Below are 15,005 nucleotides of genomic sequence, written 5' to 3'. Positions count from 1 at the left end.
TGTTTTTGCATATTTTTACTTATACATACTTGAACTTAAACCAGTGATGCTCTGATCACTGGTTTAAGTTCAATACACTGCTCTACAATACTATTTTATTGTAGAGCAGTGTAAACTGTCTGAGCAAGCTTGCGCATGCTCAGACAGTTTACAGTCAGACCCGGAAGGGGTCTGACTGCCATGGAGACCGGGCAGCTCCGGGGCACATGCCAGTCCTCGGAGCTGCCCAGAAGTGTATCGGATCCCCCGGTAAGCGGCACGGGGGATCCGATCCACAGCGCAAACACCCTTACACGCCGCGGTCATGTTTGACCGCGGCGTGTAAGGGGTTAACACCCGCGATCGGAGCCGGCTCCGATCGCGGGTGTTAGCGCAGGCTGTCAGCTGTACTAGACAGCTGACAGCCGCTGCTTCTGGTACCGGCTCCGTTCGTGAGCCGGTGCCAGAAGCAGGACGTTATAGAACGTCCCCGTGCGCTAAGCATCTAGCCCCGGGGACGTACTATAACGTCCTGGTGCGCCTAGGGGTTAAAACATTCCGAAGCTATAACCACTTATAGTGACACAGGGCAGATTTGAAAAAATGGGGCCACGTCCTAGAGGCCAAAATAGTCCCGATGGGGTTAAAGGACCTCTACCTTCAGTTTAATGATGCCCTACTAAGAAGTTCTTGCGGACCAATGTTCCCCGGGTTTTCTTTTACTACAACTTCATACGCTGCGATTTCGGCAATATATATAAAGATATATAATAAAGGTTATGCCAATTAGCCTGAGGCAGCGGCTACATCCCTGAAGCGTCTCAGAGCAACTTGTCTTTTAATTTATTTACTCCCCCCCCCACCCGTTCCCATACAAGTCCCTCCTATTCACTGTGCATAAAGCAATTGACCAGCAGGACCAGGGTGAACTTGTATCAGAAATGGGGAGTGATCGGTCCCTTTCCCCATGGGGCTCACAATCTAATTAACCTACTAGTATGTTTTGGAGTGTGGGAGGAAACCGGAGGACCTGGATGAAACCCACACAAACACAGAGAGAACATACAAACTTTTGGTAGATGTTGACCCTGGCATTTGAACCCAGGACCACAGCGCTACAAGGCTATAGTGCTAACCACTGAGCCACTGTGCTACAATGCCACAATCTAGCCTGGTAGAGTTATAATAAAAGAAGTCTTTAGGAGCAGAGTCACTATTAGTAGGACACATCTACCATCAGTAAATCTGTCCTTTAATATGGCACCAGCATGTTTCTGGGTTCTATAGAATTGAAGATAGCGGCGTCTGAAGTGACCCTTCCCCTGCGGCCTTGTCTCTTTTCTGCTTATTTTCACCTGACTGTGGAGGAGATTTTTTTTTTATAGGTAACTGGAAGAGTTTTATCATAAATGAGGGATTCTAGAAAGGACATTTCATCCCCTACCTGAGGGGGGCTGCTAGTTTCATGGGGTAACATCTGGTGACAGTATGCATTTAAATATCAATTTTGTCCCCAGTTGTGCCCCCAAAAATTATTTTGTTTAAAAAAAAAAAAACCACAATCAAAGCATCAAATACATCTCTTATCATTGATAAAAACTACAGCCCAAAAATGTCTGTACCTTATGTGACTCCTTGCTGTTATCTCATAGCTTCTCAGTACATCCCAAATAATACTCTAGCAAAATTTGCAATTAGGAACTGCAATTTGTCCCACAAAAACAAGCCCTCATACGGCTCAGGTTATGGGAAATAAATGAAAAGTTCTGGCTTTTAGAAGGTGCAGAAGATAATGGAATTATGCGAAATGTGGTTTATAACACCCAAATGCCAGACCAGGGATTTGTGATAACTTTAACCCCTTAAGGACGGAGGGTTTTTCGGCTCATTTCTCGCTCTCCAACTTCAAAAATCCATAACTTTTTCATTTTTCCGTGTACAGACCTGTGTGAGGGCTTATTTTGTGCGTAACAAATGTTACTTTCCCGTAATGTTATTTATTTTAACATGCCGTGTACCGCGAAGCTGAAAAAAAATTCCAAATGTGGAAAAATGGGAAAAAAAAACGCACGTGTGTCACGTTCTTGTGGGCTCAGTTTTTACGACTTTCACTCTTCGCTCCAAATAACACGCCTACTTTATTCTTTGGTTCGGTGCGATCGCGGTGATACCAAATTTATATAGGTTTTATTGTGTTTTAATACATTTTCAAAAATTAAACGAATGTGTACAAAAAAGAAAAAAATTTTTTTGCCATCTTCTGACGCTAATAACTTTTTCATACTTTGGCGCACGGAAATGTGTGAGGGGTCATTTTTTGCGAAATGAGGCGACGTTTTCATTGCTACCATTTTGAGGTCTGTGCGACATTTTGAACATTTTTTATTCCATTTTTTATGTGATGTAAAAAGCTGTAAAAGTCGCATTTCGGACATTTGGGCGCCATTTCCCGCCTCGGAGGTCACCGCCGGCCCCAACCGTTTTTATATTTTGATAGATCGCGCATTTTGGGACGCGGCGATACCTAATGTGTTTGTGATTTTTACTGTTTATTATGTTTTATATCCGTTCTAGAGAAAGGGGGGTGATTTGAATTTTTAATATTTTATTAATTTTTTTTATTTTTGAAACTTTGAACTTTTGAACTTTTTTTCACTATTTTTTAGACCATCTAGGGTACATTAACCCTAGATGGTCAGATCGCTCCTACCATATACTGCAATACTTCTGTATTGCAATATATGGCATTTTTGCAGCACATTCTTTACAATGAGCCACTGGCTCATTGTAACGAATCTGCAGACGCCAGATAGCCTCGTGTCAAACGAAGACCCGAGGCTACCATGGCAACCGATTGCCGCCCCCCCGATGACGTTCGGGGGCGCGGTGATCGCAATAAAGATGGGGGCGCCCGCGCGCCGCCGTCTTTTAAACGCCGCCGGCGACTTTGAAAGGGTTAATAGCCGCGATCGGTGCAAGCACCGACCGCGGTTATTAGCGGTGGGGGTTTGCTGCAATATGCAACAACCCCCACCTCTGTATGAAGAGGACTCAGCCCGTGAGCCCTCCTCATACATCCCCTATACCTCTGCGCCGTAGAGCTACGGCGCAGAGCGTTAAGGGGTTAAAGGACATCTACGACCAGGATGAAGGATTGTAAACCAAGTACACTGACATACTGGTGTGTGCCCCCTCTGGCAGGATCTGCTCTTCTTTAAGCTTCTTATGCATTTGTTTTTAGGAAAAAAAGTTTTAAAATTTATGCAATAAGCCTAAGGGGCTCCAGACTCCATGAATGTTAATGGGTTCTGAAGCCCCACAGGGTCATTTACATAATTATAAAAGCCTTTTTATGTTAAAATCAGGACATTAGAAAATAAAAGAAGAGCAGATCCGGCCAGAGAGGGCACACACCAGTATGTCAGTGTGCTTGGTTTACAATCCTTCATCCTGGTAGTAGATGTCTTTTAAACGTCAAAACCTGCAACCTAGCCCACAAAAAACAAGGTCTTATACTCAATTTATCGAAAAATATTTTTTTACTTAGTTTTTGGAAGGTAGGGATTATAAAAACACATTGAACTTCAATTACCCCAAATATTTTCAGACCCCCAAAGACATCCAACAAAAAAACTATTCTGGATAACAAAGACATTATAACCCTAAAACACACTCAATTAGGTATTATGGAAAGCCACAGGAGCCATTTTTGGAAGATTTTTTTCCAATTTTGTGGATCTTTCTGAGGTTTGCCATTATTTTTGAGGAGATTCCTGAAATTATGCTTAGCTCCGCCCCTATGCAAAACAAGAATCCTGTAAATCAATTATTGCTCATAGGATCCAATGAGAATACAGCTTTCATGATCGGAAGACGCGTTATAAAATGAAAGCAGTGACTGGATTGGTTGCCCGGCGCCCCTCTCTGTGCCAGCACAATAGTAAACAGTAGCCCGGGCAGCTGCAGCCCATGTGCTCCAGTCACTGCGGCCGGCGGGCGGGGCTTCCAGCACACGCCACGCCTCATGACCTTCTTTACACTACCCGTGACTAGTAGGTCCCGCCTCTTATCTAGTTCCACCAATCACATTTTGCGTTTTGACACCTGACAGCGCCTTGCCATTGGTTGAGTCATTTGTCACTCTGTTGGCTAGGCCGCTTCCTATTGGTTAGGATAGGTGAAGCGGGTTAGGCTGCGGCCGGAGCTGTCACTGATGATTCTTCCCGGTGCTGGCGGCTAGTGATGGCGGTTGGAGAGCGGGTGACAGTGCGGCTGCGCACTGAGAAGAGCGCGGAGTGACCATCGCTGGTGCCCGGACTGCCGGTGACTGGTAGCAGCCGGCCGCGGCCTTGTCTGCGCTGCTGAGGGAACATGGCCACCATGGAGAAGCTGATGAGAGCCTTCGAGTCCCTGAAATCCTTCCAGCAGCAGGGACCGGCAGTGACCGAGGAGCCGGTGCACAAGGCGTAAGTACCCGCAGAGAGCGCCCTCTACCGGCTGTGGCGCCTTATTTACCTCCTCATAGATGTTACAGCAACGGCGTCCATTCATCTCCATGGGATTCACAAGGTGACAGCACCTGTCCACTAGGGCACCTGCAGGGGCAACAAGCATCTGAGGTGTAGGATACCACCTCCAGCGGTAACGTGCATCCTCAGTGCAGCATACCACCTCCAGCGGTAACGTGCATCCTCGGTGCAGTATACCACCTCCAGGGGTAACGTGCATCCTCGGTGCAGCATACCACCTCCAGGGGTAACGTGCATCCTCAGTGCAGTATACCACCTCCAGGGGTAACGTGCATCCTCAGTGCAGTATACCACCTCCAGGGGTAACGTGCATCCTCGGTGCAGCATACCACCTCCAGGGGTAACGTGCATCCTCAGTGCAGCATACCACCTCCAGCGGTAACGTGCATCCTCGGTGCAGTATACCACCTCCAGGGGTAACGTGCATCCTCGGTGCAGCATACCACCTCCAGGGGTAACGTGCATCCTCAGTGCAGTATACCACCTCCAGGGGTAACGTGCATCCTCAGTGCAGTATACCACCTCCAGCGGTAACGTGCATCCTCAGTGCAGTATACCACCTCCAGCGGTAACGTGCATCCTCGGTGCAGTATACCACCTCCAGGGGTAACGTGCATCCTCGGTGCAGCATACCACCTCCAGGGGTAACGTGCATCCTCAGTGCAGTATACCACCTCCAGGGGTAACGTGCATCCTCAGTGCAGTATACCACCTCCAGGGGTAACGTGCATCCTCGGTGCAGCATACCACCTCCAGGGGTAACGTGCATCCTCGGTGCAGCATACCACCTCCAGGGGTAACGTGCATCCTCGGTGCAGTATACCACCTCCAGGGGTAACGTGCATCCTCAGTGCAGTATACCACCTCCAGGGGTAACGTGCATCCTCAGTGCAGTATACCACCTCCAGGGGTAACGTGCATCCTCGGTGCAGCATACCACCTCCAGGGGTAACGTGCATCCTCTGTGCAGCATACCACCTCCAGGGGTAACGTGCATCCTCTGTGCAGCATACCACCTCCAGGGGTAACGTGCATCCTCGGTGCAGCATACCACCTCCAGGGGTAACGTGCAGCATACCACCTCCAGGGGTAACGTGCAGCATACCACCTCCAGGGGTAACGTGCAGCATACCACCTCCAGGGGTAACGTGCAGCATACCACCTCCAGGGGTAACGTGCAGCATACCACCTCCAGGGGTAACGTGCAGCATACCACCTCCAGGGGTAACGTGCAGCATACCGCCTCCAGGGGTAACGTGCAGCATACCGCCTCCAGGGGTAACGTGCAGCATACCGCCTCCAGGGGTAACGTGCAGCATACCGCCTCCAGGGGTAACGTGCAGCATACCGCCTCCAGGGGTAACGTGCAGCATACCGCCTCCAGGGGTAACGCGCATCCTCGGTGCAGCATGCCGCCTCCAGGGGTAACGCGCATCCTCGGTGCGGGCTGCCGCCTCCAGGGGTAACGCGCATCCTCGGTGCGGGCTGCCGCCTCCAGGGGTAACGCGCATCCTCGGTGCGGGCTGCCGCCTCCAGGGGTAACGCGCATCCTCGGTGCGGGCTGCCGCCTCCAGGGGTAACGCGCATCCTCGGTGCGGGCTGCCGCCTCCAGGGGGCAGAGAATTTAAAAGGAAGCAGACGGCACCCTTCTCTGTGTAGTGTTCAGACCTGGCTACTGCAGATCATCTCCCCTATGTTTGAATGGGGAGATTTATCAGAAGTGTCCGAGGTAAAACTGTTCTTGTTGCTTATGGAAACCAATCAAAGCTCAGCTTTAAGTTTCTAAACAGCTGTGGGGAAAATGAAAGTTCAGTTCTGATTGGTTGCCCAGTTCTGCTTTAAGAGACTCCATTCAGCCACTCCGAGAAAGGGACTGTCTGTTCCAATTCCATTATCTGTCATTGATGATCTATCAGAGTTTTCATTGCACTCAGAACTTTTTGTATCCAAAACTGGAAACCTGAAACTAGGATGATCCCTTTTATCGTGGAGAATTTCTATCGGGTTAAGATCTGAACTGTGAATCTCAATGGTTTTGTTTCTGCTCTAGATTTGCTGGTGTGTGATCATTGTCCTGTTACAAGCTTTAGCTGTTGGCTCGAAGGCCTGAAGTTTGGCTGTAGGTATACAGAGGATCCTGTGGAACGAGCCCAAATCATCCCCCTCCACCGCACTGGACAGAAGGGATGAGAGGAGTTTGGTTTTGGTTTATCCAAGGAACATTGTTCTCGAAGTCTTTTGGTTCAGAAACTTGAAGAGAACCTGTCAGGTCAGTTTGCTATCACATGGCGCATGCACTGGAAACGCATGCCTTTTTTGCATGTTTACCATGCGTTTGGCTGGCTTGCATCTGTTTTTCTTCATTTCTGGAAGTGTAAGCAGCTGTATTGACCTTTTCAAAGCAGCTGACACTTCCAGAAATGAAGAAAAACTGATTCAAACCTTAAACGCATGGTAAACACGCAAAAACGCATGCTTTTTCAGTGCGTTTAAAAACCCACCAAGAGCGCACCATGTGATGGCACTCTGAACCTACTAAAAGTATTCATGGACCTGTGGTTTAGTGTCTCAAATTACCTTGTATCATAAAGCGGCCGCTTTATACTTAAAGGGAACCGGTCAGATACACTAACCCATACTAACTGAACGTATCTTTGAAATCTGCTGTTACACAGCAGCAGAACTATCCCTATATTGTACCTCTCTATGCCTGAAAAGTTCCACAGTTCATAGATGGTGAGTTATTTACAAATGCAGATAACCCCATATGAGGCCAAGCGTTGTTGTGCATATTCATGAGCTTCCTGCTGTGCCTCCAGCTTCCTCCTTTTGACTCGCTGAAGAGAATTCCTGAGGATGATGAGATGGCGCTGCTGAAAGGAATTTGCAGGGGGAATGATGAAGCAGAGCTGAGTTGGTTCAGCAGAAGAGAAAGCAGATCCCTTAGTAATCAGGAAGCTGGAGCTAGGATAAAAAGAATATACATAGATGGTGATTCAACTTTACAAACAAACTGTGTAACTTTACAGGTGTGGGGAGGAACAATATAGGGATAGTTGTACTGCTGTGTAGTTCATGAATAGATAGATTTAGAGTGGTTTATGATGTCCGGTTGACATTTTCCCTTTAACATAAGATGAGTCCGCTAAGACACACTGGGCTCTTCCATGGTGCCCTCAGTGCCCAGTGATTTGGGAAAGCCGGAGTGTCCCAGATAAATAGCATTTATGGTCGCACATGATGTGGGCATCTGTCTACAAGACCATGTCCACGTGATGATTGACATGATGAAAGTGGCTATATATACTTGGAATCCGCTCTTCTATATGCATGCTATCATTCCTGGTGAGAAGATACTGATATAATCAATAGATTTCTGAACATCTTAATGGGTTTTGTGCTGTACACCTGTGATAAGTACAGGGTGGCTCCTGTAATTAAGTAGTGAAACACCAGAGGGCGCTGTCTGTGATGTCCTTGTAATAGCACCGCACTCTCTCATCTGGAGGCCCTGCCTTGCACCCATTGCTGTTGACTGATCCGGCTTCTTGTTATTGTGCTGGTTTAGTATTGGTCTAGTTCAGTAGTCTTATGGTTTAATATAGTTCTTTCGCTGCATCTTACATTTTGATAAAGTGTTGCTTGTGACTGCTCCATATAACTTTATCCCAACCCTGCAGGGAACAGGACTCACAGTCACGTGATCCTCTATGAAGCTGTGGGTCAATGTCTGTCTGCGGGACTAGAACCCTGCACTGAGGTCATAGGATGGGATGTTAGTCAGTGACTCACAGCATCGGAGTCCTGTTCCCTGCGCTGTGTTTGGCCTAGGAAAGGGGCCACCGTACTGTGACTATGGCCCTGAGTCCCACTCCACTTTTGAGGTGCTATCAACCCTCTGGTCTTCATACTATGACCTCCAGCAATGGGATTTTAATGCAGTACTGTGATCGCTGCAGCCATTGACCATTAATCCGTTTAATGATGGGTCTAGCATCATCACTGGATACGTAGGGATCTGTACAGGCCCTAAACTCATCACTGTGTGGAGAAGCTGCTAGGGCGAGGTAGGACAAAGTCACCTATAGCCATGACATTCATGCAGCTTTTTTGAGGACAGAGAGAAAATATCATGAATAACAGGTTTTAACGACTGATGTGCCCAAGAGAGAATTTCCAAAAATAGATATTGGAGGTCCTGATGCACCAACAGAATAGTGAGTGCAGCTCTGAAGTATAATACAGGATGTAACTCGGGATCAGTACAGGATAAGTAATGTCATGTATGTACACAGTGACTGCACCAGCAGCAGAATAGTGAGTGCAGCTCTGGGGTATAATACAGGATGTAACTCAGGATCAGTACAGGATAAGTAATGTCATGTATGTACACACTGACTGCACCAGCAGCAGAATAGTGAGTGCAGCTCTGGAGTATAATACAGGATGTAACTCAGGATCAGTACAGGGTAAGTAATGTCATGTATGTACACAGTGACTGTACCAGCAGAATAGTGAGTGCAGCTCTGGAGTATAATACAGGATGTAACTCAGGATCATTACAGGATAAGTAATGTCATGTATGTACACAGTGACTGCACCAGCAGCAGAATAGTGAGTGCAGCTCTGGGGTATAATACAGGATGTAACTCAGGATCATTACAGGATAAGTAATGTCATGTATGTACACAGTGACTGCACCAGCAGCAGAATAGTGAGTGCAGCTCTGGGGTATAATACGGGATGTAACTCAGGATCAGTACAGGATAAGTAATGTCATGTATGTACACAGTGACTGCACCAGCAGCAGAATAGTGAGTGCAGCTCTGGCGTATAATACAGGATGTAACTCAGTATCAGTACAGGATAAGTAATGTCATGTTTGTACACAGTGACTGCACCAGCAGCAGAATAGTGATTGCAGCTCTGGGGTATAATACAGGATGTAACTCAGGATCAGTACAGGATAAGTAATGTCATGTATGTACACAGTGACTGGCACCAGCAGCAGAATAGTGATTGCAGCTCTGGGGTATAATACAGGATGTAACTCAGGATCAGTACAGGATAAGTAATGTCATGTATGTACACAGTGACTGGCACCAGCAGCAGAATAGTGATTGCAGCTCTGGGGTATAATACAGGATGTAACTCAGGATCAGTACAGGATAAGTAATGGCATGTATGTACACAGTGACTGCACCAGCAGCAGAATAGTGAGTGCAGCTCTGGGGTATAATACAGGATGTAACTCAGGATCAGTACAGGATAAGTAATGTCATGTATGTACACAGTGACTGCACCAGCAGAATAGTGAGTGCAGCTCTGGGGTATAATACAGGATGTAACTCAGGATCAGTACAGGATAAGTAATGTCATGTATGTACACAGTGACTGCACCAGCAGCAGAATAGTGAGTGCAGCTCTGGAGTATAATACAGGATGTAACTCAGGATCAGTACAGGATAAGTAATGTCATGTATGTACACAGTGACTGCACCAGCAGCAGAATAGTGAGTGCAGCTCTGGAGTATAATACAGGATGTAACTCAGGATCAGTACAGGATAAGTAATGTCATGTATGTACACAGTGACTGCACCAGCAGCAGAATAGTGAGTGCAGCTCTGGAGTATAATACAGGATGTAACTCAGGATCAGTACAGGATAAGTAATGTCATGTATGTACACAGTGACTGCACCAGCAGCAGAATAGTGAGTGCAGCTCTGGAGTATAATACAGGATGTAACTCAGGATCAGTACAGGATAAGTAATGTCATGTATGTACACAGTGACTGCACCAGCAGCAGAATAGTGAGTGCAGCTCTGGAGTATAGTACACGATACAGGATCAGGTTACCTATGCAATGATATTTTATTATAAATTTACTCTGTTCTTACTGTAGATTATATGATAGGTTGCGTATTAATTTAAAATGGATTGAGGAGGTTTTGGCGGCACTGATCTGATATTCGGAGGCAGCTGTGACCCAGTGGCACAATGTTATTAGATGAATCATGGGCGGCCTGGGGCGAAGTCCAGCTGAACGCGGGTATCTTCATCTGCTGCGCATCGCTTTGTTTGACTTGTTTATATGACACTACAGTTTATTGTATCTTCTAGCTAGATGCAGAGTGTGGGATGTGCTGTAATGGATCCTTTCTGTAAATTCAGTGATCAATAATGAATATGTTGTAGCAGCGGAGAAGGTTGTGTAAAGCATTGGCATCAGGACTTGTCTGGTGATGATGGTCACCACTGAGCCCCCCAGTAAGGAGGAGGAATAGCACCTTGGCAGCAGTGATGGGGTTAAGGTGAGCCATGGGTTGTGGTATTTGGCCGGGGTGGAGCCGCACCTGTCACTGTCATCTCCTCTTCTCTAGATGTTTCCATACGGGTGGTGGACAATGGAGGACAAACCCGGCAGGTTAAGCACCAAAAATAATAAAGTGTCATCTGTGCATCGCTGCGGAATATGATGGCGCTATAAATGAAGCTTTACTAATGTCTGGGTCGTTCTGTCGCTAAGGGATAAGAGTTTAATATCTGGCAATAAATATGGCGCTGCTGGTGGGTGTAGCCCCCTTAGGGTGATGTCACACGTGGCGTTTTTGTCCGTTTTAATTGCGCAAATTCGGAAAACCGGACAAAAACACATGCGTTTTTTATGATCTGAAAATGCACTAAAAACTGCCCAAAAACGGCCTAAAAAAGCCATGTGTGACATCACCCTTCCTGACGACCACTGAGGGTCCTATTCTCATACTTTCATAGACATTGGGTCTAGCGCTCGGTTTCTGTGATCAGAGGTGGGGTACCCAGCGTTTGGACCATCTCCAAACTGATTGTTCTCCCCTTATCCTGTGGACACTGTAACAATGTGGATCATCAGGGTGTCCTGTCCTGTGGAAAGGGATTAAAGATCTTTAGACACCCCCTTTAAGTGTGGGAGAGACTATTATTTTCTGCGGTCCTCTGTGTAGTTCTCCTTTTCATGTCATTAGGTATAAAATACTCATATGTAGGAGAAATAATGCAGATAAAACACTGTAAATATGAAGTGACGTAGTGGAAAATGTCATGTCCTGGTCCGGGTCACGCTGGGTCATTGAACTGCTGACGCTGCAGAGCAATTATAAAATCCCCCTGCCCTCCCAATAGATTGGCTCTGATGTGTGTCTAGATGAGCAGTGATGTCCCGTCCTGATCTTCTGGAGTGAGGGGGGAGGGGGGGTCCGGGGTAAATTGGACACATCATGTGTTCTGCAGGTATTTCTTTTTTGGCTGTCATAGTCTAGAGCAGTGGTGGCGAACCTATGGCACTGGTGCCAGAGGCGGCACTCTGAGCCCTCTCTGTGGGCACCCGGGCCATCACCCCAGCATGAAGTTCACCAGACAGGACTCAAAGAATCTTCCTACAATGATGGGCGAATTTGCCCTCCTCCTTTCAACTGTGTTGGTGTCCTTAGGAGGCTGAACAATTGAAAGTTGTCAAAGAACAAGGAGAATAAATTACTGCTTAAATTGCTGTGCTGGCACTTTGCTATAAATAAGTGGCTTTTGGTTTAAGTTTGGGCACTCCGGCTCTAAAAGGTTAGCCATCACTGGTCTAGACGGAGTTGTGTCATTTCACTTCATGATGTAAATGCAATAGAGGCGTTATAATTGTCCTACACAAACCTAAACCAACACGCCACTACAGCCCCTTAGCTTCCTACAAAACGCCCCTACAGCCTCCTGCTCTATAACCAGTAAGATACTGATGGGACACTGATGTACAGTCTGCTCCTCCTGCTCTATAACATTCTTTCTGCAGATAGGACACTATGTACAAGGTTCTACTGCTCTATAACATGCTGCCTGCAGCTAGGACACTGTGTTTAAGATGATGCTGTGGACTTGGGTTCAAGTCCCAGGGTCAACATCTGCAAAGAGTTTGTATGTTCTCTCCGTGTTTGCGTGGGTTTCCTCCGGGTCCTCCTGTTTTCTCCCACACTCCAAAACATACTGGTAGGCTGATTAGATTGTAAGCCCCATTGGGGACGGGGACTGATTTGGCAAGTTCTGTATAAATAAAGAATTATTATGGAATTATGATGTGCTGGGCATTGGAGCTTTGTCCATTTGTCTGCTGGGCATCTTTGCAGGTCTCTTAGTTGCCCTACACCCCACCCGATGGCTGGCATAGGATGCATTGTGTGGTGTATATGGGTTCAAAGTCTCTGCTGCAGCCTGTGTACATGCGGGGTGTGTACTAGATATGGGCGATACTCTGTGCCCATAGCCTGGCATTTACAAGGTTTTAAATGTTTACTGGAATCACTGTACAGATTGTAATGTCCGAGGCTGCTTTTATGGTGGAATGAAAGTGAAAGGGCACACGAGGACCCGCACAGCAGCCGTGTATTGTATGCAATTAGGGTCAGTAGTTTGTTAATCCAGATTATTGTGAGTATGGCCACCGGCTGCACCTGAAGTCCTCTATAATCTGCTCTGCAATGATCTGCATTAGTCCTTTGGGAATTTATCAGCTTATAGCTGGGAGCGTATTGCGCCTGACACTGCGCCGTGACTACATTGTATGAGCTGCGTACCTCCATTATTCAGTGAGGTGATGCTGATTTTATACGCTATGGAGAGGCCCCAGATTTCCAGATACCGCTGAACACACAGCATGACATCGAAGAACTTGCATGCAGTGGAAATTATTTTTTTTATCACACATTACTTTTCCGGATCATGACAATTTCACTACGTTTCGGCTGTGTTTTCTGCACCCCATTCTGGTATTTGTGGCAGCTGACCCGTTATTCAAGATTACCCTTTTGTTGGCAGCTCCTGTAGTCAAGGTGCAGAACTTGGGGGGGGGCTCCCATATCCGAGGTGGGATGATCCAGCAGCCGAGACGCTGAAGACCTTTAAAGGGGTTTTGATATTCACGTTAAATTTTAATTAATCTACCATTATATATAAATTTCTTTAATTGGATTATCTTCACGACCCATGTGAAGATAATTTCCCATAAATGTAGCCACATCCCTTGGATACGACGACCACCACAGTCTTCCAGCAGTGGCCAGCCATGCATTACTGAGCTCTGTCCCACAACCTGGATTCGGTGTTCAAGACGGCTGTGTGACATGCAGTAACTCCTTGCCATTAATTTTACAAAAACCAATTTGTTTCTTTGCATGTTCATTCTTGCAGCGGTGGTCGTATCCAAGGCCAGCTGTTTTTAACTAACCATATGACTTCATTTATGGGAAGTTATCTTGGCACTGTTACATTATTTTAATAACATCCAGTTGATGAGATGTATATAGATTTCAGATGAATTACATTAATGTCCAGGTGAGAACCACTTTAATGCTCCGGGACCTCACAGTGAAGGGGATTTTACACCAGGGGATTGGCCAAGGACACTGTAGCAGAGAGTGTATCCACCTATTAAATATTTGCTGAGAGAATAGCCCCCTAAAGGACAGCACTTCCCGGCAGGATCCTAAATGGAGCAGTGGAATAAGCCCGTGACCCTCCCCTGCTTCTGTTACTGAAGTTTTTGTGCTTCCTGCGGCTTTTAGCGATGAGATCACATGACCGTGCCACCTGGCGGCTATACGTCTGAATATACCTTAATAGGTCATGACCGTAAAGTCACCTTATCTATATGATGGCAGATCAGGTGCCTTCATTATCTAATGCGCGCAGTGGACTGAGACGATCACTATCTTGGGGACCTGATTGTGTGGAGCAAGCAGTGATTTTCCCGGTGCAGGTGATATAAGGGATGTTCAGGTGCTGTGGTCCTATGGTCCTGTGTTGTAAAGCGTACAATCCCATGGGTAATTGGTGTGAATTATTCCTGTGAATCAATACATATTCTGCAGGGCAGTCTCACTCCAGTCCATTATGTATCATATCTTTATGACAAGACCTTTTCCTCACGGCATCATATTCTTATTCTGTATGTTAAGTAACCATTTCTTCGTTTATTGTGATCCACATTTACCTTGGTTAGATTTTTGCATCAGATGTAGTGAGCCAAAATTAGGGATGGTGCAAATCTTCCCATTATACCATTATGCCATAATAATAATTCCTTTATTTATATAGCGCACACAGATATTGCAGCGCTGCAAAAAGCATGTCAAATTGGTTCCTGTCCCCAATGGGGCTTACAATCTAAACAACCTAACAGTATGTTTTTGGAGTGTGGGAGGAAACCGGAGTACCCGGAGGTGTGTTTTAGCAGGCCGCAGTAACTAATGAAATACTTGTGGTGTGAACTGGTCCCCTGCACTGGGGGGAGACTCTAAGATGAATGTGACACAAATGTGGTTTAATGTATGGCAAAAAAAAATGTACTTTATAGGCTTTGTACCCAATTTGTTATTTGTTTCTCATTTAAGTGGGTGTGGTTAATTGGTGAAGAGGGTGTAGCTGAAGAGGTTTACCAAATTTTTGGTGTAAAGTAGTTGGTGTCCCAGTCAGTCTTCT

At 46.4% G+C, this 15,005-nt stretch overlaps 1 protein-coding gene across 3 annotated transcripts in view; it reads left to right on the top strand.

Annotated features, from left to right (window-relative positions):
• The first annotated feature begins 4,116 nt into the window (after positions 1-4,116).
• The window catches only part of HTT (huntingtin), an 81,327-nt gene continuing 70,438 nt past the window's right edge, over positions 4,117-15,005 (top strand). For all 3 annotated transcript variants that reach the window (XR_011849911.1, XM_072126159.1, XM_072126158.1), the window contains exon 1: positions 4,117-4,445. Coding sequence is in view for 2 of the 3 variants with exons in the window: in XM_072126159.1 (XP_071982260.1) it covers positions 4,351-4,445 (95 nt within the window). In the remaining variant the exon portion in view is untranslated. The remainder of the gene's footprint in view (positions 4,446-15,005) is intronic.

This window comes from Engystomops pustulosus, chromosome 1 (assembly GCF_040894005.1).
Source record: "Engystomops pustulosus chromosome 1, aEngPut4.maternal, whole genome shotgun sequence".
Classification (NCBI taxonomy): Eukaryota; Metazoa; Chordata; class Amphibia; order Anura; family Leptodactylidae; genus Engystomops; species Engystomops pustulosus.
Note: the sequence above shows the minus strand (reverse complement) of the source record. Positions and strands in the feature narration are given on the sequence as shown.